The 23303-nt window shown below is 32.3% G+C and overlaps 2 protein-coding genes across 2 annotated transcripts in view; one reads left to right on the plus strand and one right to left on the minus strand.

Moving 5' to 3' along the window:
* The window catches only part of LOC110020080 (transmembrane 9 superfamily member 1-like), an 11639-nt gene extending 5588 nt beyond the window's left edge, over positions 1-6051 (plus strand). Inside the window, exons 3-13 of the mRNA XM_020718050.1 lie at positions 919-1111; positions 1294-1398; positions 1511-1528; positions 1615-1703; positions 1786-1938; positions 2282-2416; positions 2672-2838; positions 3327-3421; positions 3844-4217; positions 4892-5165; positions 5653-6051. Coding sequence (XP_020573709.1) covers positions 919-1111; positions 1294-1398; positions 1511-1528; positions 1615-1703; positions 1786-1938; positions 2282-2416; positions 2672-2838; positions 3327-3421; positions 3844-4217; positions 4892-5165; positions 5653-5720 — 1671 coding nt within the window. The 3' untranslated portion in view covers positions 5721-6051. The remainder of the gene's footprint in view (positions 1-918; positions 1112-1293; positions 1399-1510; positions 1529-1614; positions 1704-1785; positions 1939-2281; positions 2417-2671; positions 2839-3326; positions 3422-3843; positions 4218-4891; positions 5166-5652) is intronic.
* A 778-nt stretch (positions 6052-6829) lies between these two features.
* LOC110020081 (threonylcarbamoyladenosine tRNA methylthiotransferase) lies at positions 6830-22238 on the minus strand. The gene is made up of 11 exons (XM_020718051.1): positions 22212-22238; positions 22093-22131; positions 20278-20369; positions 18936-19185; positions 18691-18810; positions 18523-18598; positions 13859-14067; positions 13350-13458; positions 12827-12919; positions 7399-7559; positions 6830-7279 (listed from the first exon to the last, which is right to left on the minus strand). The coding sequence occupies exons 3-11, from the start codon at positions 20352-20354 to the stop codon at positions 6830-6832; spliced, it is 1545 nt and encodes a 514-aa protein (XP_020573710.1). The 5' UTR covers positions 20355-20369; positions 22093-22131; positions 22212-22238.
* Between the last annotated feature and the right edge of the window lie 1065 nt (positions 22239-23303).

A 23303-nucleotide genomic window follows, 5' to 3' on the forward strand; every position in this document is an offset into this window, starting at 1 on the left:
TATATGTATGTATATATGTATGTATGTATGTATATGTATGTATATATGTATGTATATATATGTATGTATATAGATATAGATATAGATATAATTAATGAGTAGTATTTCGAGCCAAAACGAGCCGAGCATAAACGAACAAATCTTAACATGAGTTAACTTAGCGAACGAGCCGAACACGAGCTGTTCGCGAACAACGAGCCGTTTTGACAACCACACATATATATATATATATAATTTTTTGCTGCGATTACTATCCTTTCACTCATTTCAGCTTTTAGTGTCTACCTGTTCTCAAATACTGATGCTGTTTGTACGTAGAGCATTTCTAGTGACTATATCTGCACCTCACTGTTTTGGATCTTAATGCACTTATTTTAACATTAACAGTTTTTTTTTTATAAAAAATTTTCATTTTATTTTTTGGTCCTATATCTTGCTGAAGTCTATTAGTCATATATGCTTGAAAGGATTGAGCATTTCTCTCGATTGAGTTTTCTGTTGCAGGCTTTTCTTTTCTTGATACTTGAACCATTATTTATTATTATTTTTGTTCACTTCATTTACTAAACCACAAATCTTAAATTTTAATGAGCAGAAATTACCTTATAGTCGGCATTACTGTTTACAAGGCAATTTTAATCATTGGATTCAGGCTTGCGTTGGTTGGATTTTTTATTATGCACACCTTTCAACCAAATTGAAGTAGTAAAAACTATCATAGTAAAGAATCTATGTATCATACTTACTTGGCTTGAGGTTGATAGCCTAACTTGGATATAAAAGATGATATCTAGTCCGAGAGTTCTTATTCATTCCTTGGAGTATATTGAGATTAATTTCACAAATTACAGACTTACGCTATGAATTTTCTATCAGTAATGAGATAAAACCTTTCCCTTTCTTCTTTTTTATTTGCAGTATCAACCTGATGATCCTGTTACACTATGGGTAAACAAAGTTGGTCCTTATAACAACCCGCAAGAAACATATAACTATTATAGCCTTCCATTTTGCCAGCCTAGAGAGAACCCTCCTCATAAGTGGGGTGGGCTTGGAGAAGTTTTGGGTGGAAATGAACTGATTGATAGCCAGATTGAATTAAAGTTCCGGAGTAAGTGTTTTTCGTTCCAATTATTTTTCCTGAGAATCTATTACCCATATCAAAAGATCATCATTTCAGCCATACATTTGGTCATGATGTATTTCTAAGTCAGCATAGTATGAGATTGATTATCTTGCTATGGAATTGATTAAAGTATATAATGAAATCTTTTTTTTTTTTTGTCTTATCAGAAAATATTGAAAAAGGGTCCATTTGTTCTCTTGAACTCGATGATGTTAAGGTGAATATTTTTAAGGATGCAATAGAGACTTCATATTGGTTTGAATTTTTCATAGGTATGGCATCTGTTATGATCTTATTTTTCCATTTGTTTGTATATTGATGTTTATTTAGCCGCATATTAACTTTTTGCTCGATTCTATTGCTTTCTTGGGTACGCCGGCTTAGATGACTTGCCTCTATGGGGTATGCATTGAAACTCAGTTGTTTTTGCAAATTAGTCATACTATTGAATTCATACTTATTTCCAAATACATTGCATGATATACTAGCATTTGTGGGAGAGACTGGAAAAACTGATGAGAACAAGCATTATCTTTTCACACACAAGAATATCCTTGTGAGATACAATGGAGACCAGGTATTGTTTTGCAAAATCCTATAGATAGCTTTTCCGTTGGTACTTGGACTTCTAAAATTATTTTAGTATCTCGTTCTTGCAGATTATTCATGTTAATATCACCCAAGAAATCCCTAAACTATTGGAACCTGGAAAGACATTGGAGATGACATATTCAGTCAAATGGATAGCAACGAATGTAACATTTGCTCATCGTTTTGATGTATACTTGGATTACCCTTTCTTTGAACACCAGGTATTTCATTACTAGGTGTAGCTATTATTTTTATTTACTGATATTAGTTTTAGTTGTTTATTGAAGTCAGTTAAATAGATTTACGAAACTTATATTAAATAATATGGCTTTTGATTAGCTCCTTGAATCTGGAGGATAATATGTTTCTCCTATTAGCTTCTATGACACTTCTTCAAATTCAGTGAAATCATTATTTTTCTTTTGGTAATTTTGATTTTTTTGTAAATTTTATTAATCTACATAAGATCATTCATTAGTTGGAGTGCTCTTTAAAGTTTATCCATTCAGCAATAGAATTTGGCTTGTTGGACTCAAAATTGTTAACAGATGTGCTCTTTTGCAGATCCACTGGTTTTCTATTTTCAACTCCTTTATGATGGTTATTTTCCTCACTGGCCTGGTTTCTATGATACTCATGCGGACTCTTAGAAATGATTACGCCAAATATGCACGTGAAGATGATGATTTGGAGACTCTGGTGATTATACACATCTTAAAATTTTAATTTTCTAGTTTATAACCACAAAAAATCGTAGTTATGCTCCTACCACATACAGTAATGGCCATTGGTTTTATGATTTTATTTAATTTTTTCATAAAATTGATTAATATTCAAAGCCTTTACTTCTTTAACCTCATCCTTTATTGGTTTGGATTTTTCTGACAATATGCAAATGTGAAGAAAGTCTTTAATGCTAGCGCTTTTATATTTTTATGCTTTGATGTTTGTTAGGAAAGAGATGTGAGCGAGGAGTCTGGTTGGAAGCTTATTCATGGTGATGTTTTCAGGCCTGTCCGCAATTTGGCTCTTCTTTCAGCTGTAGTTGGTACGGGTGCCCAGCTGGCGTTGCTTGTTCTCCTAGTCATTTTACTGGCAATAATTGGGATGCTTTATGTTGGGTAGGTGAAATTTGCAAAACATTATAAATTTCAGCTTCAGTTTGACATGTTATATAATTGTATTATCTTGTTATAAAACTATTGCACATGATCGTGATTATCATGTATATATGTATACATACATATAGTATCTGTATATATACACAGATATATATCTATGTATGCATACATATAGGTACATACATATATACATATATATCGATACATATGTACATATATATACATATTGTTTCCCACTTAATAAAGTGTCAGCATTTTTACCCGCATTGATGTTTTAATATGTGAATCATGAATAGTTTTCAGTGGTTATTTTGAAGGTTTGTTATGATTAATGCAAGCTCCTATATTTTTTCCATTAATTCGTTTGTATTTGTTTTTTTTTTTTTTGGTTTTTCCCATTTCATCAATTGAATGGATGCAGGGTTTTGCTTTCCATCATTTTTTGATGCAAAGTCGTAGAAATATTAATCAGTTTTAAATGTGCACAGGCGGGGATCTATTCAAACTACTTTTATATTATGCTATGCTTTCACTTCATTCATTTCGGGCTATGTCAGTGGTGGACTTTATTCGCGGAATGGCGGTATGCATATCTAATTTGTGTAATTTTTAAAATAACTTATTAAATTTAAAATTTTTTATGTTTTTGATCATATGAAAGATTTGATGGCTCTAAATTTTTCAAAAAATTGTAATTGGAATTCTTTTCTTTGGATTATTTGTATAAATTTTCCTTTGCTGTTGATCTTTTTTTGTTTAAGAGGATGCTACTTTGTCTTATTAGCAAATAAGGAAAATCAACCCCATATATGCCTGGATTTTTTAAAGCTATGGCATATATGCTTATATTTGCTTGGTTGACCTTATTTATAAAATTGACTAAAATTATTGTTTTTATTTGCAAGCCTTAAGACTACTATACTTTTTACGAGAAAGGCCGAACATTTGGAAGTTTTATTATAATAACCTTTCTTATAGACCCATTTTTTCTGATTGCATTTTCAGGTAAAAGCTGGATTAAAACTATGATTCTCACAGCATCCCTCTTCCCATTTTTGTGCTTTGGAATTGGTTTTGTCCTCAACACAATTGCCATATTCTATCGATCACTTGCGGCCATCCCTTTTGGAACAATGGTGGTTGTTTTTGTAATTTGGGCCTTTATCTCATTTCCTCTCACACTTCTCGGGACGGTGGTGGGTAGGAACTGGAGTGGCGTTCCTAGCAACCCCTGCCGTGTGAAGACCATACCTCGTCCTATCCCCGAGAAAAAGTGGTATCTCACACCCTTCATTGTCTCGCTCATGGGCGGCTTACTTCCTTTCGGCAGCATCTTCATTGAAATGTATTTTGTATTCACATCCTTCTGGAATTACAAGGTAAGCAATATGTAAATATATACTTTAGTTTTTATTGCCTTTCATTTTGATCTTCTATTTGCCTGTTTAGTGGGAGTTTTTAGCTTTCTAGGTTGCTTATGACTAGGACTACTGATTGGTTTAAGCTAGCCTATGACTCTGACTGTACAAAAAGTTTAATAGCCTGACCTAATAGACTCAAGACCGATCATGATCTTATTTATCGTTTATGTGGTTAACTTTTTTGGCTATTGTGGAAGCATAAATAACAAATGAGAATTTATACCCATAATCTTGTCTGGAGAAAATTGTTGAATGGTCCCTTTATTCTTTATAGATGGCCATTTTAATCAGAAAGTATAAGAGTGGCAATTTGGTTCCCAATCTCTTTTAATAGGGGCCACAATAGTCCTCTTTTGGGACTTTTTCAGCCGGATAACTAACTTGGCAATAAGTAATACCAATAGACCATCCAATTATTTGCATATATTACTTATCAAACATATATGAATATTATTAAGTTCTATCAATCCATAATTCCTTTAGCTTAAACAATTTAAGTAATCCACTTTATGTTTTTTTAACTTACGTCATTCTCCATACTCAGCTCAATGACATAAAATAAATTTGTTATATATATATATATATAAGCTTAAAATGACTAAAATCATATCTTTGCCTATCCTTATTGGCAGGTTTACTATGTCTATGGATTCATGTTACTGGTATTCTTAATTCTCAACATTGTAGCTGTCTGTGTCACAATCGTCGGCACATATTTCCTTCTCAATGCAGAAAACTATCATTGGCAGTGGACCTCATTCTTCTCTGCTGCTTCCACAGCTGCTTATGTCTATCTTTACTCCATTTATTACTTCTATGTGAAGACCAAAATGTCAGGTTTCTTCCAGACCAGCTTCTACTTTGGCTACACCCTCATGTTTTGTCTCGGACTCGGAATACTCTGCGGTACTTTCTCGAAACATCTGCTTATTTTTTGGGGCATTTATCTACATAGCACACAATTCTAATGTATTTACATACCTCGGACTCGGAATACTCTGCGGTACTTTCTCGAAATATCTGCTTATTTTTTGGGGCATTTACCTACATAGCACACAATTCTAATGTATTTACATACCTCACACTTTAATTTTCATATTTACACACATAACTCCCAAATCTTTCATGTCACATAAAAAAAAAAAAAACTACTACCACTTTTTAGACGTATGAAATTTTAGATTTTAGAAAATTTTCATATTTACACACATAACGCCCAAATTTTTCATGTCACATAAAAAAAAAAAAAAACTACCACCACTTTTTAGACGTATGAAATTTTAGATTTTAGATAATGTAAATAGATAAGAATTGTGTGCTAGGTACGTATTTCCCTTTCTTTATTCAATTTAGCTTCGAAATGATTTATCTAAACATATTTGTTGAGATGCAGGTGCTGTGGGTTTTCTTGGTTCATCTTTATTTGTTCGAAGAATTTATAGAAACATCAAATGTGATTAGCTCGGACGAAGTTTTGGTTGTTTCGCTACAGATTTTCGTCTTCAAGCTGTGAAGGAAAATATTTTGAGGAGTGAAAGATGAAGTTTAGATTTTCCATGGTTGGCTGATTTTCATCTAATAACCCTTTAAATTTATTTGAAATGTAATTTTAGGTGATATGGAATTTTGAATTTTTCTTATTGTAATTCCTCTTTTTTTTTTTTTTTTCTTTTTTTTATCCTCTTCTGGTACTTGTTAGAGATAATGAATTGGTAGAATCAGATGGGAACTACCCAAAGGTGGTTGCTCAACTCCTAATTTTTAGTACATAAGTGCTGCTGTGCTTGTGAAAGCTATCTTCTGTTTTATTCATTTCTGGAGTCCTATTGGAATTCATAATATTTCTTAGAATTTGCTTATTTTTATGTGTTTTTTTTTGTTCAATTATGATTGATATGCAGTGGTTGTATGTGCACTTAAATCATGCAATTTACATCTAAAAACTCCCGAACATATATTCTATCGAGTGGATGTGTATGTGAATGCCCCAATCAAATTTTTAAAATAATGCCAAACTGATCATCGGGAAGAGTTTTTGATAGCACATTTGAATAAGATTTGCGAAGTTTAACCACATATGAATATACAGGAGTTACACAAATTTAAAATTTTTTTGAAATTTCATGTTCGGTCCCGCTTAAATTCAGATTAACCAAATCCAAGGTGAGGATAACTTTAATGGACATACAATTTTTAGTTTTACTAAATCTTACTGACACTAAATCATACTTGCAGCCAAACATTCCCTTAATATCCAAAATAAGATAGAAAATATTTAAAAAATGATGGGAAATAATCAGTTAAACATGGATCCATCAGACAAAAACATAAAATGATTTGCCCTAAATCCAAAAAACTCATAAAAAATCTGCAGCAGCATCATGCTCACATCGTACGAGAAAAGAGTCCAATCAACACCAAAACAATTGTTACCAAACTCACAATAACTGCACCAATTAGTACACCATCCATCACACTTAAATTAGATCCCATCCATCTTTCTGCTTCGTCCCTTTCACTTTCAGATTTCTTAATGCTGTAATTCCCCTCTGATCCCCCAACTCTCCTTCTCAGTAAAACAGGTTTGATAGAACTAATAAATGTTTAACTCTCCTCAGTAAAACAGGTTTGATAGAACTAATAAATGTTCCCACCCTCCCATTTTTAGCGGAGGGATCTGCACCGATACCTGCAGAACCTTCTTTCGTGTTGGTTGAGTTACATTCCGACTCACTCGAGCACGGACACAGATTAATATCCTCTATGCTGGCTTTCGAGTTGGCCGAGTAACATTCCGGCTCGCTTGAGCATGAACAGAGATTTTCACAAGAGTTGCAGGCGGGGCACTTCGCGGCTTGGTGAGCTCGCCTAACACTAAGGTTTAGCTCTGTGGAACTTTTGATAAACTCCCCAAATACAGACCATCTTCCAACTGAAGTAATTTTTACCTCTGCTGAGGTGCCAAGCATGGTCTCTGGAGCAATGACTAAGACTTGCACATAGCCCTTGGTATGTCCCACCTGGTAGAAATCAAATAGCAAAAAACTCTGGGAAAATACTGAGGAAGTAATTTGTAAGCATAAAAATTTCATACGAAGTAAAGAAATTTTCTCTGAAATATGATGTTTATTTTACTAACCAAATGGACTCCATCAGAAGCGATATCTGTTATCCATATTCTTACAATCTGACCTTCCATTTCTTTGTAAGGCTTGAAAGATTCAAAAATGGATGTCAATTCACGACTACGATTCTTCACTTGTGAGCTCGGCACTTTCTTCATTCTTGCAGCAGGGGTTCCTGGACATATAATATGAAATTAACATAAATACCACTCAATTCCTATGCATTTACATATCTAACTCCTAAACTTCAATTTTTTCAGAAATACCTTACACATGCATGAAAAGATGTATTCCATATTTTAAAAGTTAAAATGGTGGCGTTTTTTATGTGATAGAAAAGATTTGGGTGATATAAATGTTTAAGGCAAATTTTAGGTGTTAAATATGTAAATAAGAGGAATTGAGTGGCATGTCTGTAAATGCTCCATAATAAAACACGTAATTTGAATAGAGAAAATTTTGGAAGCCGAATAGAGGGAATTCGTATATACAAAGTTTTCACAATGCTCATATTCCGCTATTCGGCTGAAGTGTCCTACAATGTATGGGTATTCGTTTCATTTTTAAACGATGCGGTGAGACAACATACAATCCAAAATATCTTGTCAAGTGGACCATGAAACATTCATTTTTTGAATTTTTTAAACTTGTGCCCACACCAGAATATACTAGCTCTTGAATGCAAGACCTTTTGGTTAGAAACAAAATTAGCAATGGATAATTATGGATGCTTGATGATAAGTGAATAGAAAATTTACTGTTTCCTTTGATACGCTTTCAAGTCAAGCCTAAAGGAATTCATCTTACAACTACTAATGCCTCTCCAAATGAGGCAGTCATTTTATTATTGAAGTGAGTTGACAAATCCAGGCACCAAGCACCATAATTTATAAAATACTATTTACGCATTCCAATTTTACTATAAGATATATTCCATTTCTTATTCTTTTAACTTTCTTAAGACTAAAAGGCGAGAGTGTTGGAACTAAAATATCAATATCTAAATGAGCACGAACTTTTAAAACCAACAGAAAGTAAAGAAGTTCTAATCACGAGGCCGTGGAAGGCACCTTCAAATTTCCTCTTGCATGTGAATTAGTAAAGGATATTTTTCTCATGTTAATTATGGATCAATAAAGTAATTGAGACAGTGTATTAGACAAATTAGTCTCAAATTAATCGATGGAATAGAAAAAATCAATACGGGTGTAATTAACAATCAATGTGTCTAATTAATTTCTTACAAATTCATTAGAGAAACAAGTCATTAATTAATAATTAGTGTAACAAATTAGTCTAATTAGTAATAAAATAGTTAATTGATAGATAAAAAAATATGTATTCATTAGACTAATTATCTATTAAATAGATATTAGAAAAAATAAATAGTGTTAACTTATCACATAATACAACAACCAACAACAACAACAAGCCTTTATCCCACTAAGTGGGGTCAGCTACGTGAATCCTTTTTCTCCATTGAGTCCTATTGAGTATCACATTTTCATTTAATTCCAATCATTTAATTCTATAGATTAAGATTATTTTTATATAATATGCGCAAGTGTTTTTAAGTCTATCTCTATCTTTTTTAACATTAGTTAAATTTAAAACATCTACTCTCATAATTGGATTATCAAATGGTCAATGTTTAATGTGACCAAACCATTTGAGACGATTCTCTCTAATCTTGCCCTCCGCTAGAGCTACACCAACCCTATCACAGATATATTCATTATGCATTTTGTCTCTAAGCGTCAAGCCACCCATCCACCCAAGCATTCTCATCCTAGCAACACTTAACTTGTTTTATGCTTCTCTTTTAAAGGCCAACATTCTGCGCAATAGTGAATTGCAGGTCTCACCACCATCTTATAAAATTTTCCTTTCAATTAAAGCAATAATTTTCTATCAATCAATAGGCCCGATGCATTCCTCCACTTCAACCAACCAACTTGAATTCTACTATAAACACCCCCATCTATATCAACCATCACTTTGAACAATAGTCTTGAGATATCTAAAACGTTCACACCTTTTAATGATTTGATCGCCCAAAGTTACAACTCTACCACTAGAGCTACTACTAATAAAATTACATTCCATGAATTCAGTTTTAGTTCTACTCAAATGAAGGCCTTTAGACTCCAATGTAGACATTGATAATTCATATTTTTCCTAAACTTTTTCTCTAGTCTTCTCCACAAGAATGATATCCTCAGCGAAAAGCATACACAAAGGTACATCCTCCTGTAAATGTCCAGTCAGAGCATCCATAACTAAATCAAAAAAGATATGAGCTTAAAGCTGATCCCTGATGTAATCCAACTGAAATAGAAAAAAAATATTTGGTCAATCCTCATGTTCAAACACAAGTAACCAATCGAGTAATTCATATCTTTAATGACTTGGATATAAGTCATATCAACACCTTTCTTCTCTAAAACTCTCCAAAGGACTTCTCTTAGAACCTTATCAAACTAAATCAATAAAAATCATATGAAGATACACCTTACCATCTCTGTACTTCTCCATCAAATGTCTCAATAAATGTATAACTTCCATGGTAGACTTGCCCAACATAAATCCAAACCGATCCATGAGAAATCTTTGTACCATATCTTAACCTATGTTCAATTACCCTCTCCCATAATTTTAAAGTATTGTCACATCAATTTAATTCCATTATAATTTTTACATTTTTGTGCATCCCCTTTATTCTTAAAAATAGGGACCAAAATACTCCTCATCCACTATCCACTTCTCATGCATCTTTTTAGTTTTTAACATAATATTAAAGAGTTCAGTAAGCCAGGAAACTCTCAAATCCCATAAATATTTCCACACTTCAAATGAGATATCATTAGGTCCTAATAATTTTTCACACTTGGTTTTCTTTAAAGTCTTTTCAACTTCTTTTTTACTAATGTGACGGTAAAAATAAAACATTTTATTATTATTAAGGATACTAAAATCATCAAGGTCGATAGTATTTTCAGTTATCAAAATAGCTCAACCAACTATGTTGAATATCTTCTTCTAAGAAAAACACTTTTTGATCTTCATCATTAATACACTTTATCTGAATTAAATCTTTACTTTTTTTCTCTTTGTTTAGCTAGTTTATACATTTATTTTTCACCCTCATTAGTAACTAATCTATTATAAAGATCGTTAAAAGTAGAATTTTTAGCGTCATAGATCTCTTAAATTCTCCTACAGGTCACCTTATATTTTTCCAAAATTCTCTAAACTTTTACATTTAAATTAATTTTTATTACACATTTTATATTTGAACTTTTCTTGAAGGTTATAATTCCACCACCAACTATTTTTATTTATAGAATCTTTTTCTTTTGATTCTCCAAGTACATCTTTTGTCACTTGTTTAATAATGTTTGCTACTTTATCCCACATAGAGTTTGCTTCTTCACGAACTTTTCAAATCGTAAAATCTTGAAGTTTAATCATAAAATAAATTAATTTGTGTCTTTCCGGTGCCCCAATTTATTACTATGACAATGATTCCTTGTATTTTTTATCTTACAACTCTTCATCTTAAAATCCAAAATTAATAATTGATGCTGAGTACTTAAATTATCGCTTGGAATGACCTTACAATTTTTACATTCTTGACGATCTCTTCTTCTCACATTAAAATAATCAATGTGTTTTATTAGACTCATTCTTATAAGTTATAAGTAATAATATGTTCATCTCTTTTCTTAAATAAAGTATTATCAATAACAAAATTATTCGCTAAAGCAAAATCTAATATGGTTCCACCTTCGTCATTAATCACTCCAAAATCGTAGCCACAATTAATATTTCTAAAATCTCCTACCACCCTACAAACATGTACATTTAAATCTTTAATAAAATTTTTTTCTTCAAGAGATACCAGTTACCTTAATTCTTCTAGATCATTCAGAATTTTTCTTTAGAATCTATAGCTAAACCTATTTTGAGAAGCATGAGCATTTATACATTAAAAATCTTAGTATCAATAACAATCTTAAGGGCTATAATTCTATCTTCAATTCTTTTATTTTTTGCAACATTAAATTTCAAACTCTTATATATAATTACACCTTCCATTTCTAGTGCGACTCTTACCTAAATACCAAAGTTTAAAACCACAGCTATCGATCTCCTTAGCATTTTCTCCAACTCATTTAGTCTCTTGAATACATAAGATATTTATCTTTCTATGAATCATAACAACTAATTATATTAATTTATCTATGAGAAAAACTATATTAGAATATCCTATCCTAATATTAGTCTTTTTACCCGCATCTATTCGTAATGTGGCCCTTGCAAAGCACGTCACTTTCAGAGGACGCCCTAACATTTATACAAGAATTTAAAGGATTCATGTCAGTAATTTTGGATAAATTTTACGTCGGCGGTCGAGTACCTAACACAACCCTCCACTTTTCACATCTGAAATTTAGGACCTCGCAATGACAGTGTTAAAATTAATAACTCTAAATGAGTATATATAGATTAATTGAATTTATTATGTTCAATTAATTAATATATTTAAAAAATGAATCTGAATAAGTAATAGATTAAGTAGCCTAATTAAGAATTAATTAATCTATTTAATTACAATTTTGATATTAAGACTTATAAAAAATATTAGTAAAATAATTAATTTAAAAATAAATAATCTAGTTAAGAAGATATTTGTTAACACATGTAATAAAAATTTTACTATTAATCACAATAATAAAGTAATTAATAATTAATAATTAATATAAGCTAATTAATAATATGCTAATTAGTAATTAATATAAATAAAAATATGCTAATTAATAATTAATTTAAAAATAAATAATCTAGTTAAGAAGATATTTGTTAACACATGTAACAAAAATTTTACTATTAATCACAATAATAAAGTAATTAATAATTAATAATTAATATAAGCTAATTAATAATATGCTAATTAGTAATTAATATAAATAAAAATATGCTAATTAATAATTAATTTAAAAATAAATAATCTAGTTAAGAAGACATTTGTTAACACATGAAATAAAAATTTACTATTAATCACACTAATAAAGTAATTAATAAACATGAAAGAATTAATTTCACTGAAGTGTATAAAAATCAATATAACCCAAATAAATATAAAAATTAATTGAACAACGAGTTCATGCAAAACAGACACTGTAAAAGGACACTACTAAACGCAATTCCAACAACTTCTAACAAATTAAAATAAACATGCCCATAAAGGAAATCATATCAAGAGCTAATAGTTAACCAATGAAATCTAATTTCAAACCATAAACAATTTAAATCAAATAAAGCAAACAAATAGCTAACAGCACTGTAAAAACAAACAGATCAGCTGCTACTAGAGAGAACAAGCTATGGATAAAGAGACTAAGATTTGCAGTGAATGGGAGAGGAGAAAGAAGAACAGACCTGGTCGTTGATAGAACTGTGAAATATGGACCTGAGGAAACTGGTACTCCTTGATGAGAGCAATAGTTTGTGCAAAATCTTCAACAGTTTCACCTAGAAATCGTAAATATTTGATTGATTATCTCTCCAGATGTTGACTTCAGAAATATTTGTACGTAACAACTCCACAATTTACCGGATTCTTTTCCAGTACCACACCTAATGGTTTGTTAATTTAGAGAAACTTTGATATTTAGCACACAATTCTTATGAATTTACACAACACCTAAAATTTGATAGTTACATTTATAACAGCTTGTCGTTATAAACCTATGCATAAAAAGGTGTGTTTGATTTTTAAAAAGTTAAGTGGTATTTTTGATGTGATGTGAAAGATCCAAGTGCTATGAATATAAATATTAAAGTATAGATGTTAGATATGTAACTACATATCAAGATTAGTTGTAAATGCCCCTCAATTTTAAACAGAGCGCCACAAAGCAGCCTAAGAAGAAAATGTTTACATCTGAAACAGCTTACATACCTGGGAATCCACATATTACATCAGTTGCAATCTGCATCTCAGGCACAAGACTCATCAAAGTATCCACCACAGCTCTAAAATCACTGACAGTGTACTCACGGTTCATCACCTGGCAAAGCACAAGCGCTGATGGCATAAGGTAATTATGTTACCAAAAGGGAAATCTACATACATAACACAAAATTCTTATGTATATACATAACTAAGACCTACACTTTCACACTTACATGCATAACATTTTGTGGTATGATAAACCTGTGCATGAAAAGGGTATTCCACTTTTAAAAATAGGTGACAGTGATATTTTTATTGTGCTATTAAAGATTTGAGTGCTAGGAATGTAAATAATGTACTCTTGAAAAAATGAGAACAGTCAGACTGGGTAATTTTGCATTGTTCTTGAATCAAATAGCACATGGTTTAGACAGCAACCACAATATCCAAGAAAATCAATAAGAAGAAAGGTTACAAAAAGACGCTTAACCAATAAATTGCATCTTAAAACTCACGTTAAGAACAGCATCACTCCCACTTTGCACAGGAACATGAAGAAATGAATAAACACAGGGGTGGCGCAGAACTTTAGCTATTTCTTCTAAATGTTCGAGTATAAAAGGAGGATTCGTCATGCCAATGCGAAGCATGGTACTTCTATCAGTTGGAAGTTCTGCTATAAGGGCATTCAACAATATTGGAAGGTTTACCCCAATGTCACGGCCTGCCAAGTTATGAATATTTAGATATAATACTAGGATTCCACAAATATTTAAAATGAAAAGTAGGTACACTAGTTCTACAAGAAAATATAAAGAGCTTTACATTTAGTCAAACATAAAATGGAAATAGCTATGAACGGACTAAATAGCTATGCTGATTGTCTCCATTCTCAAAATAAATTAGGAGGCTTTGCTCAACTCAAAATGATAGCACAATCAGAACTAAAATAGAGCTCTTATTGATCTTCAAAAATAGGATTTAGATGTTTCCAAGGGTTAAACCCATTACATTTTAGATATAATATTAGGATTCCATCAAATATTTAAAATGAAAAGTAGGTCACTAGTTCTACAAGAAAATATAAAGAGCTTTACATTTAGTCAAACATAAAATGGAAATAGCTATGAACGGACTAAATAGCTATGCTGATTGTCTCCATTCTCAAAATAAATTAGAAGGCTTTGCTCAACTCAAAATGATGCACAATCAGAACTAAAATAGAGCTCTTATTGATCTTCAAAAATGGGATTTGGATGTTTCCAAGGGTTAAACCCATTACATGTCATTGGATAGTCACTGTTAAGACCATCTTAATGGCTTTGTTAAATAATACAAGGCTTAATTAGCTATAAAAGAGTATACAATGGTTCATGGCATAAACTCCATCCAAACTTCTCCCATATTGCATGGCTTAATTTTATTCTTTTTCTTTTCTTTCTAGCAATTAATCAAAAGATAAATTAAGCTAAAAATGAATGTCAACAGTACACTTCTCTATTGTGACCTCACCAAAGCTATTTATATAAAGCACCCTTCGTGTATGTTGTTTCGGTGAAACCAAAAAATAAAAAAAATTAAAAAAAAAACTTCAAAAGGCTATATATGGTTTAAAATAAAGTAATCACACATGATTTGACAAACACTACAATGATCTAGTTGATGTTGGAGAATAGATTAATATTGTTGATCATTCTATCTTCATGTGGCATTCTTCCTCCTATGCATTGCTGAAAAATTTTAGGTTCCTTAAAACAATTGCTTGGCATTGAGTTTAAAGTAAACAAGTTGTCTATTTTTCTTTTAAGAGAACATATATTATAGAACTTCGAGAAGAAAAAAGTTACCTTCGATGCAAGCACTTTAAATAATGAGAATGAGAAAAAAAAATTGAAGATACAAGCTATCGATGTCTAGTTGGTAAGCTTGTCCTTCAAGCTATCATTAGACCTGAAGTATATCCTTTGTTCTGAGCTTCGTTGGTTAGCACATCAAAATTTTGGAAAGGGAAAAACCTTCGGTTGTTCAAGGATTTTGATCGATAAATTTCCTAAGACTAGCCCAATAAAAAAAATGTTGAAGCTTATAGAAATGCTGATTACGTTGGGCATGTTGAAGATAAGAAGTGAACTTTTAGATGATGTATCTTTGTTGATAAAAATGGCGGCTTTGGAAACTAAGAAGCAAAAAGTTGTGTGAAGACCAACAGTCGAATCAAATAGTTGTGGCAAGCCCTAAAAATGAAGTATAATACAAGACAATGGCTTACTCTGCAAAATGAAGTGGTAAGAACTTTTCTTCGAGTACAATTTTCTTTTCACCCAACTGATGGCTTTGAACTGTGATGATGCTATTTATATTGGTAGTAATCTTATCTTCCAAGAAAAGACTAAACATATCAAAATTGACTCACAATATTATCGATGATATTCAGAAACACAACAAAATTGACTCGCATTATTATGGATGCTATTCTGACAACGATGATTATAGGGCAGTCAAAAAAGTTTGTTGTTTACGAACAACTCGTGTTCGGCTCGTTAAGTAACTTGTGCTGGACTCATTTGTAAAGTAAACGAATCGAACATGAATAAAATTTTTAAGCTCGAATTATAAACGAGCTGAACATGTACAACCATTTGTTTGCTCGTGGTCTGCTCGTTTTAGCTCAAAATAAAGAAATTATATATATTATTTATATAATAATATATTATACAAATTATTTATATAAGAATATATTATGTATATTTATATCAAGTTTAAATCATAAAAGCTCATGTGGGCATGTGGTTCTGCATCTTCTATTGCACAGAGTTGGTGCAAGTTCGAATTCAACACCCTACATCAAATTTTCCAATTAATTTTAATAAACTAATTTCGAGCAGAAATGAACAAGACATATAAATCGAGCCAAACATAAACACACTGTTCACAAGCCAATTTCGAACCTGAGCCGATTTCAAACATAAGTAATTTCGAATGAGTTGAACACGAGCCAAGCCTAAGCTCACTCAAGCTCGGCTCGTTTACAGCCCTAGATGATTATCACTCCTGTTGCCATAGATAAATAATTGCTAATATTTCTACAAAGCCCTTAAACTTATACAAATTGATCAAACTGATATATGTGCTCAAACTTGAGAGGAGTTTTAGTATAGAAAAATATGCAAGTAAAAAAAAAATCTTTATATTTAAAGAGTTGTGTATATTTATTTAATTTTACTTCAAAACATTACTCGCTTTATTCAAAAAAGGGATCCTCTAGTAAATAAATAAAATAAACTAAAAGAGCTTTCCCCTCTTTATTTTTCGGCTTCCAAGGGTTAGTAAGCTCAAAGAGTCAAATGAAGAAGATTTGACCCGAATGAAGAAGATTAGGCGATTCATTTATTCCATTTTCATAAAATCCAATAAATTGGAGTCTTTCATTTGATGAAAATTAAGTTGGAATTAAGCAAACATCTATTAGTCTCCCATTCATTGCTCGGTTCAACTTTTTGTTTCTCATTTATCTCCAATTCAATATTGCCCGTCAACGAGTCAGAAAATGCCCACAAGACACAATCCCATAGAATGCTAATAGACCCAAGAGGTAAATTCTTTCGTAAGTGAATCAAAATGAGAAAAGTAGATTAACAAACGCAACAACAATATCTAAGATGGTGTTGACATGGATAGGAGGTAGAAAGTGAAGAAACAAAATAGAGAGCCAATAAAATTAGGGGGATTTCCATATGTAGCACCCAAAACTTATGTATTTACATATCCAACACCCAAAGCTCAAGATTTACATGTCCAACACCTGGAACTCCCAAAATTATCAAATCTAGCACTCCCTTGCTTCCTTCGCTACGCTTCCCAGTTCTCCGTTACTCTCGAATATTTTGGCTAGCATCCGGTTAAGGTTCCACGCCCACTTTGGCCAGACCAAGCTCCTCCGTTGCTTTAGTTTCCTCACATGCTCCTCCACCAGCCACCGATCGCATCCTCTATGCCATCGCCTTTCTCTGGTAGAAGTATTATGTGAAACTCCAACATTTCTAAGGCCTTTTCTAATCCAGGATGCTGATCCCACTCTCCTTCGGTGGAGTACCCCCCAAGCTCCACCACCATTCCCAACTCTATCATCTCCTCCACTCACCTGTCCAGATGCTCCTCAAGTATCACCGCCCTGATATTCACCTATAGTATAAAACTCTGGTAACGAAGGCACTGCCTCCACTTCGGAGGTCTGACAAAGGGGTTGAACTTTGGAACATACCCATTTACCATCATTGCATCTATGAATGAGTTGGAGCCACCAAAGGCAACTAGGATTCTTCCATGCTTTGTGATTCCTCCCACCGTATCAATGAACAGAGATTGAAACCCCGTCAACAAGAGCTCGCCTACACCGGCCAGGCGATAGCCTCCTCCACTAACGAAGAATTCGGGAAAACGAGCAACATAACGAAGAAAGTAACAGAGTGCTAATTTTGATAGATTTGGGAGTTTTAGGTGTTGGATATGTAAATGAATAATTTGGGGTGCTATGTATGTAAATCCCCCATAAAATTAACATGAAGGGCTATAAAAGAAAAACGGTCACGCAACTATAGAATGGTTACAAGGGATGACCATAGTGGAACAACAACAAATGCTTAAAAAAATACAAATAAAGGTTTCCACACATTAGTAATATGGCGCTTTTATCTGTTAAACAATCCTCTACATCCTATGCCGAAGGCTGATTGATTTTGAGACTGTTGCAGTGCAAAATAGATAATTGGAATTGTTTGGTAAGATTACCATCTGAAATGATGATTATAGTCGACTTGATAAAAACTTCTTATAACACCAACTAAATGATCGAAATAAATAATAGCATAATTTTTTATATAAAAGTATGAAAAACTAATCTTATTCAGTATGTAATTAATTAAAGTCAAAATTAATTAAATAAAAAATCTAGATATCATAAAAGAAGCCTCCGAGAAACCATCTAAACTGCCATTCTAAAAAATTTGTTTTAAATTTTAACATCGTTGAACATTTTCTCATAGCAGTTAAACTTATTGTTCAAGAAAATGGAAGCATGCAATAGAAAATAATTTCAAGTAGACCCTAACATTTTAGTATAAATGAGGTCAACAAAATTGCAAAATAAACTATGGCCAGTTTAGCCACTAAGGTCACTTACCATAGGCACCAGTGTCTTCACTGCTTAACCATATTTCTTTGACTCCTTCTGAAATGACAGTTCTCAACCGTTCGACCTGCATAAATGAAAGTCTCAAATAGACTCACCTTCTTGAAGACAACATATCAACATCTCTGACAAAAAACTTAATTTAAGAAAAAGCCTTACAAGGCATTCCACCGTATAACTCCCAAGATGGCCACGAGCATGCTTCGTCTTACAGTAGGTGCAAGCACCTAAACAACCAACATTAATCGGAAGAATTTCTACGTATTTATTCTTTCTCACCTGTTCAAAACAAAACTCATATGAAATCACGACTGTTTGTGGCTAACATAAAATTACTAAAAGCCCTGCACAAGTAAATTAAAACAAGAAAATAAATGTTTTTGCAAAATAAGAAGTAAAATTACCTTAGGAAGGTCCAGCGCTGGCAGTGTTTTTCGAGTTAGAAGCCTCACTTCATGACCTTTCAAGGTTTCTTCCACCACTTCAACCACACGGTCTATTTGCTGGACACCTATTATGCTAATTCCTTCTAGCTCCTTCATATCTCTGCTTCCTTGAGGAACACATCCAGCTACCACCAGGGGTTTCTTTGCATTTTTGCCTTTTGATATAAGAGTTTCCATAGCTGATTGGCTAGGGGACTTAACGGTGCAACTACATGAAAATAAACACAAAATTCAAAGGAGATAAATTAGGAGACAAAAAAAAAAAACTGCATTTTGTGCTGATTGCTGCATTTTGTGCTGATTGATGATTGATGATCAAATTTTGAATAATAAACTAAGCGCTGCACTAACAGCCTAGATAAAGCTAGAACGGTCATAATGTCTCAAATAACTCCCAAGTGAGCGCCATTATCATTGTCTTACATAGGTGAGCACCATACTTTTATAGATAGGTGCCAATACCTCAACCATGGAATAAGAATTGGTAACAATTTGACATTACATGACACATTAAAAGCATTAAGATTTGCAGAAACAACGAGATAAGAGAGATCAAATAAAGCCGCAAAAGCTTTAAATTCTATAGTAAATATTGAAGATAGCATGAGAAGATAAAAGGAAGTGTTGAAGAGTTGCAAATGAAGCAATTGACACCAAAAAAAAAACAGAAAAAAAACACATGTAGTAATGAAGAGTAGATTATCTTTAAGCTATGTATACTAGAAAATAAGAGTAATTTATTCATTTATCTAATATAGATATTATTATTTAGTATGGTGCATGTTCTCAATATTGTGGCGCATGGAACTTGAAAAAAATGTTATCACGATAAATGATTATTTATTTTTAGTGCCCCACTTTGCTAAATCGGTACCTATTGTTACATCTAACGCACCCAAAGTTGGACAGTCAAATCATAGAGGGCTCAAAGAGCTGATGGTAACAATGACAGTGATAGAGCCAGATAATTTGACTAGCCTTGAGGCAGTAAATAAGCCAAAAAGTAGAAAAAACTGGCATGAATCAAATTCATTGGGACTATACCTTTAAGTTTATAGCAGGTATGGAACACAGAATATTTGAAAACAAATTTAAACCAACAGGCACAAGTACAATGATTAAAGCAATGGCCAAATATAGGAATAAATAAAAAAGATGAAATATCATGCTCCGTAGTAATGTACAAAAAGTTGCAAGACTTTTAACAATGCACGTACAACATCTGTAAGTAACAAAGATTCATAAGGTTGGCAGGTAAAGGAGGCTGCAGGAAATGAGTTAAGAGATAAACAATAAGTACGTGTTGATGAGCCACAGGTCTGCATCTTCGGGAATTTCTGTCAGTGCATAACCAAATGCTGAGAGTTGACCAGCCATGTATTCACTATCACTCTGTTAAGCAGAGCAAGCTATCAAATTCTGACATTCAAAAGAATATGTTTTATTCCAGATCAGAAATGTTATCACTGATGCAAGGTAAAGACTAATAGAAATATAAAAATGATGAAGATAGAATAAACATTGATTAAAACTTCATAGAAAAATGCAAGAGCCACACACCCAGTTTAGATTCCATTCTCATGAAAAAGCTTTGCATAATAAGACGGCACCTTATTCAAGGATTAATGGTACGTGTAACCTTTTGCGCCACAATGGAAAGGAAACTGAACATTTTGCTAAAATTTTGTGAGCTTCGACTGTAGTCAAAGGATAGTTTGATTTTTTTCTCAAAAGATTTAAAACAAAAGGAATAATGCTCTTGGACACAAAAATAAACAATAAGTTCAACCTAAATACAAATGATAAGATCACACCTATATTTAATAAGAACTATCGAATGTCATTTAGCGATCCCACACACAAGTATCATATAATCCCTCCATCACTAAATATATAAGCAGGAAAAGTACTCTACAATCCTACATTATAGTTGGCTACTATTGTTTAAACAACGGCCAAAAATTTGTTATGTTCTAAATTTTGATGACAACTTAATCAATTCTCATTGAAATACTAACTATGTGATGATAAATAAGCCACATTAAAAGCAAGTCATAAATCAAAGAAGAATACAGCAAATAAATTCATAAAGCTATCATTTGACCCATAATTTGCAAGTAATGTGACATTTTTATTGTAAATTAAATAATAACTTTATTAGTTGACTACATTACCCTTTAATTTATTCCATATACTTAACAATGACATCTTCTAGAATTACATATTTGATATTTTCTATGATAAATTATTAAGTTGTCATAAAAATTGAATTATTGCAACTTTTTTGTCATTTTTAAAAATTTAATGACTAATCTGTAAAGTAAAATATAGTTGAATGATTCATTGATTTGTAGAGCGCCTTACCCTAAAAAAATTAAACTTTCTCAATATGCACTCATTAAAAGTATTATTAAGAAAAATGATGTTCTACCATTAAACTTCGGCACAATTTGTTATCCTTCATTTTCAGTAGACATCAAGTTTTGACCTCTCATTTTCCAGAATAAGGGCAATCTTTCACCCTATTGCCAATCACAAGGAAACAGTAGGAATCATTGTTATACTTTTTTCTCTTTATTTTAGGAATGTTATAAATTATGTGCAACAGTTAAACTTATAGCTAACCCTCCTCTATGTGATTAAAACAAACATTCATGAGCATCATGCTTCATAATGATTCCATACCTGGCAACAGGTTTGGGTCTTAAAATCAACTCATCTCTTTATTTGTCTAATTTACTTTTCGACTATACAACCATAAAATCTACCCTCTCTCCACCCCCCACCACTTCTAGTTTCAATTTCTCCTAATAAGTTTGTTGCGCAGCTGCATCTGTTTTGTGGTGGGAAGCAGGGGATTCTGATTTCTGAAAAAGATGTCATGGAAAACTCCCTAACTTAGCTAATATAAGGTTATGGAATCATTCTAGAAGTTTCTACCATTTTCAGGTAAGGTCCAAATATGTAAACAGAAAAATGTAACATTAAACCAGCATCACAGTAGAAAACATAGTCAACTCTTCCTCTGCTGACAAAATCCAAATTACAACAGAATAAGCACCTAATTACAAAAAACTATATTCTTCCAGAAACATAATCGCCATAAATAGCTTGCCTGGTTATGCGCGCACCCGAACGTCTTCACGAAAATTGTCTGCAGAAATCAGAAAAAAAAGATAGTAAGGAGCTAATGCAACAGCAATTCAACGCCGAGTGAGAGAAAGAAATAGAGACCTGCGTGCCTGGGATATGAGAGCTAGGGTTCAGGCGAAGATATAAATGTGAAATATTAGGTGCTGGATATGTAAATACATAAAGAATTGTGTAATTTGTATGTAAATACACCTATCAAATATTGTTGCCGCCCATATACTATTGCCGAAGTTCTTCATTATAATTGATCTACCTTCAATTAAATCCTATGTAATTTCCCTCTACCACATTGTCAGCCGCTTGTTAGGGGTCTTGTGTAGAATTTGTGTTATCGGACATGTGCTTCAGCTTAATTTCATTCTAAAAGCTGACGATTTTATCAATATTATCCCATTTATTTGTCATCATGTATTATTGCGTGACTCAAACTAGTTTAGTATTGCAATTATGTTGATACAATACATTTAAAAACTTAATTCTATTCGCAACCTGTAATTAAAACATCATCTGAACTTTGCTTTCATCATTTGGTAGCCTTTGTCCTTGAAGTTAAATACAAAACTAACCTATAAAAACCAAATTGATCACATTTCTATCCTATTCTCCGATCATTCTCTTAATGGCTTTTTCAGAATGAAAGAGTGTCTTCTAGGTTAACAACAGTGAAGAAGTTTTCCAGTCGCACCACCTCCACCGCAAACTCATATCCATTCTGCTCATATCCTTATGATGCTTGGATCAAAAACATTTTCACTTAGAGTTTAAGATAGATGATCACTAAGTGTAATTGACTGTCTACAAATAGTAGGAGTGTTGGCGTTAGCATAAATAACAGCTTTTTGTTTATAAAAATGTTGAAACTTGGTTTCACAGCCACCTTGTCAAGTTTTGTGACTACTTGGATCACACTTCAGACGCAAGGCCTCTTAGATGCTTGAGTGTTTGTTTGTTTATATTTTACTTTCTTCTTCTATCTTTAGATGTTTTTGATAGGGTGAAAAGCTGAATGGGTAGTTTGGTTGCCTTTGTTATGATATATATGTATTATATATATATATATATATATATAATCATTCCGAGCCAAACATGAATGAACAAAACTTTGCTCGTGTTCGGCTCATTTATATATCAAACGCAAAAAAAAATGGTTTGTGTTCGACTCATTTGCTTCGT

This window comes from Phalaenopsis equestris, unplaced genomic scaffold, assembly GCF_001263595.1.
Source record: "Phalaenopsis equestris unplaced genomic scaffold, ASM126359v1 Scaffold000090, whole genome shotgun sequence".
Lineage (NCBI taxonomy): Eukaryota > Viridiplantae > Streptophyta > Magnoliopsida > Asparagales > Orchidaceae > Phalaenopsis > Phalaenopsis equestris.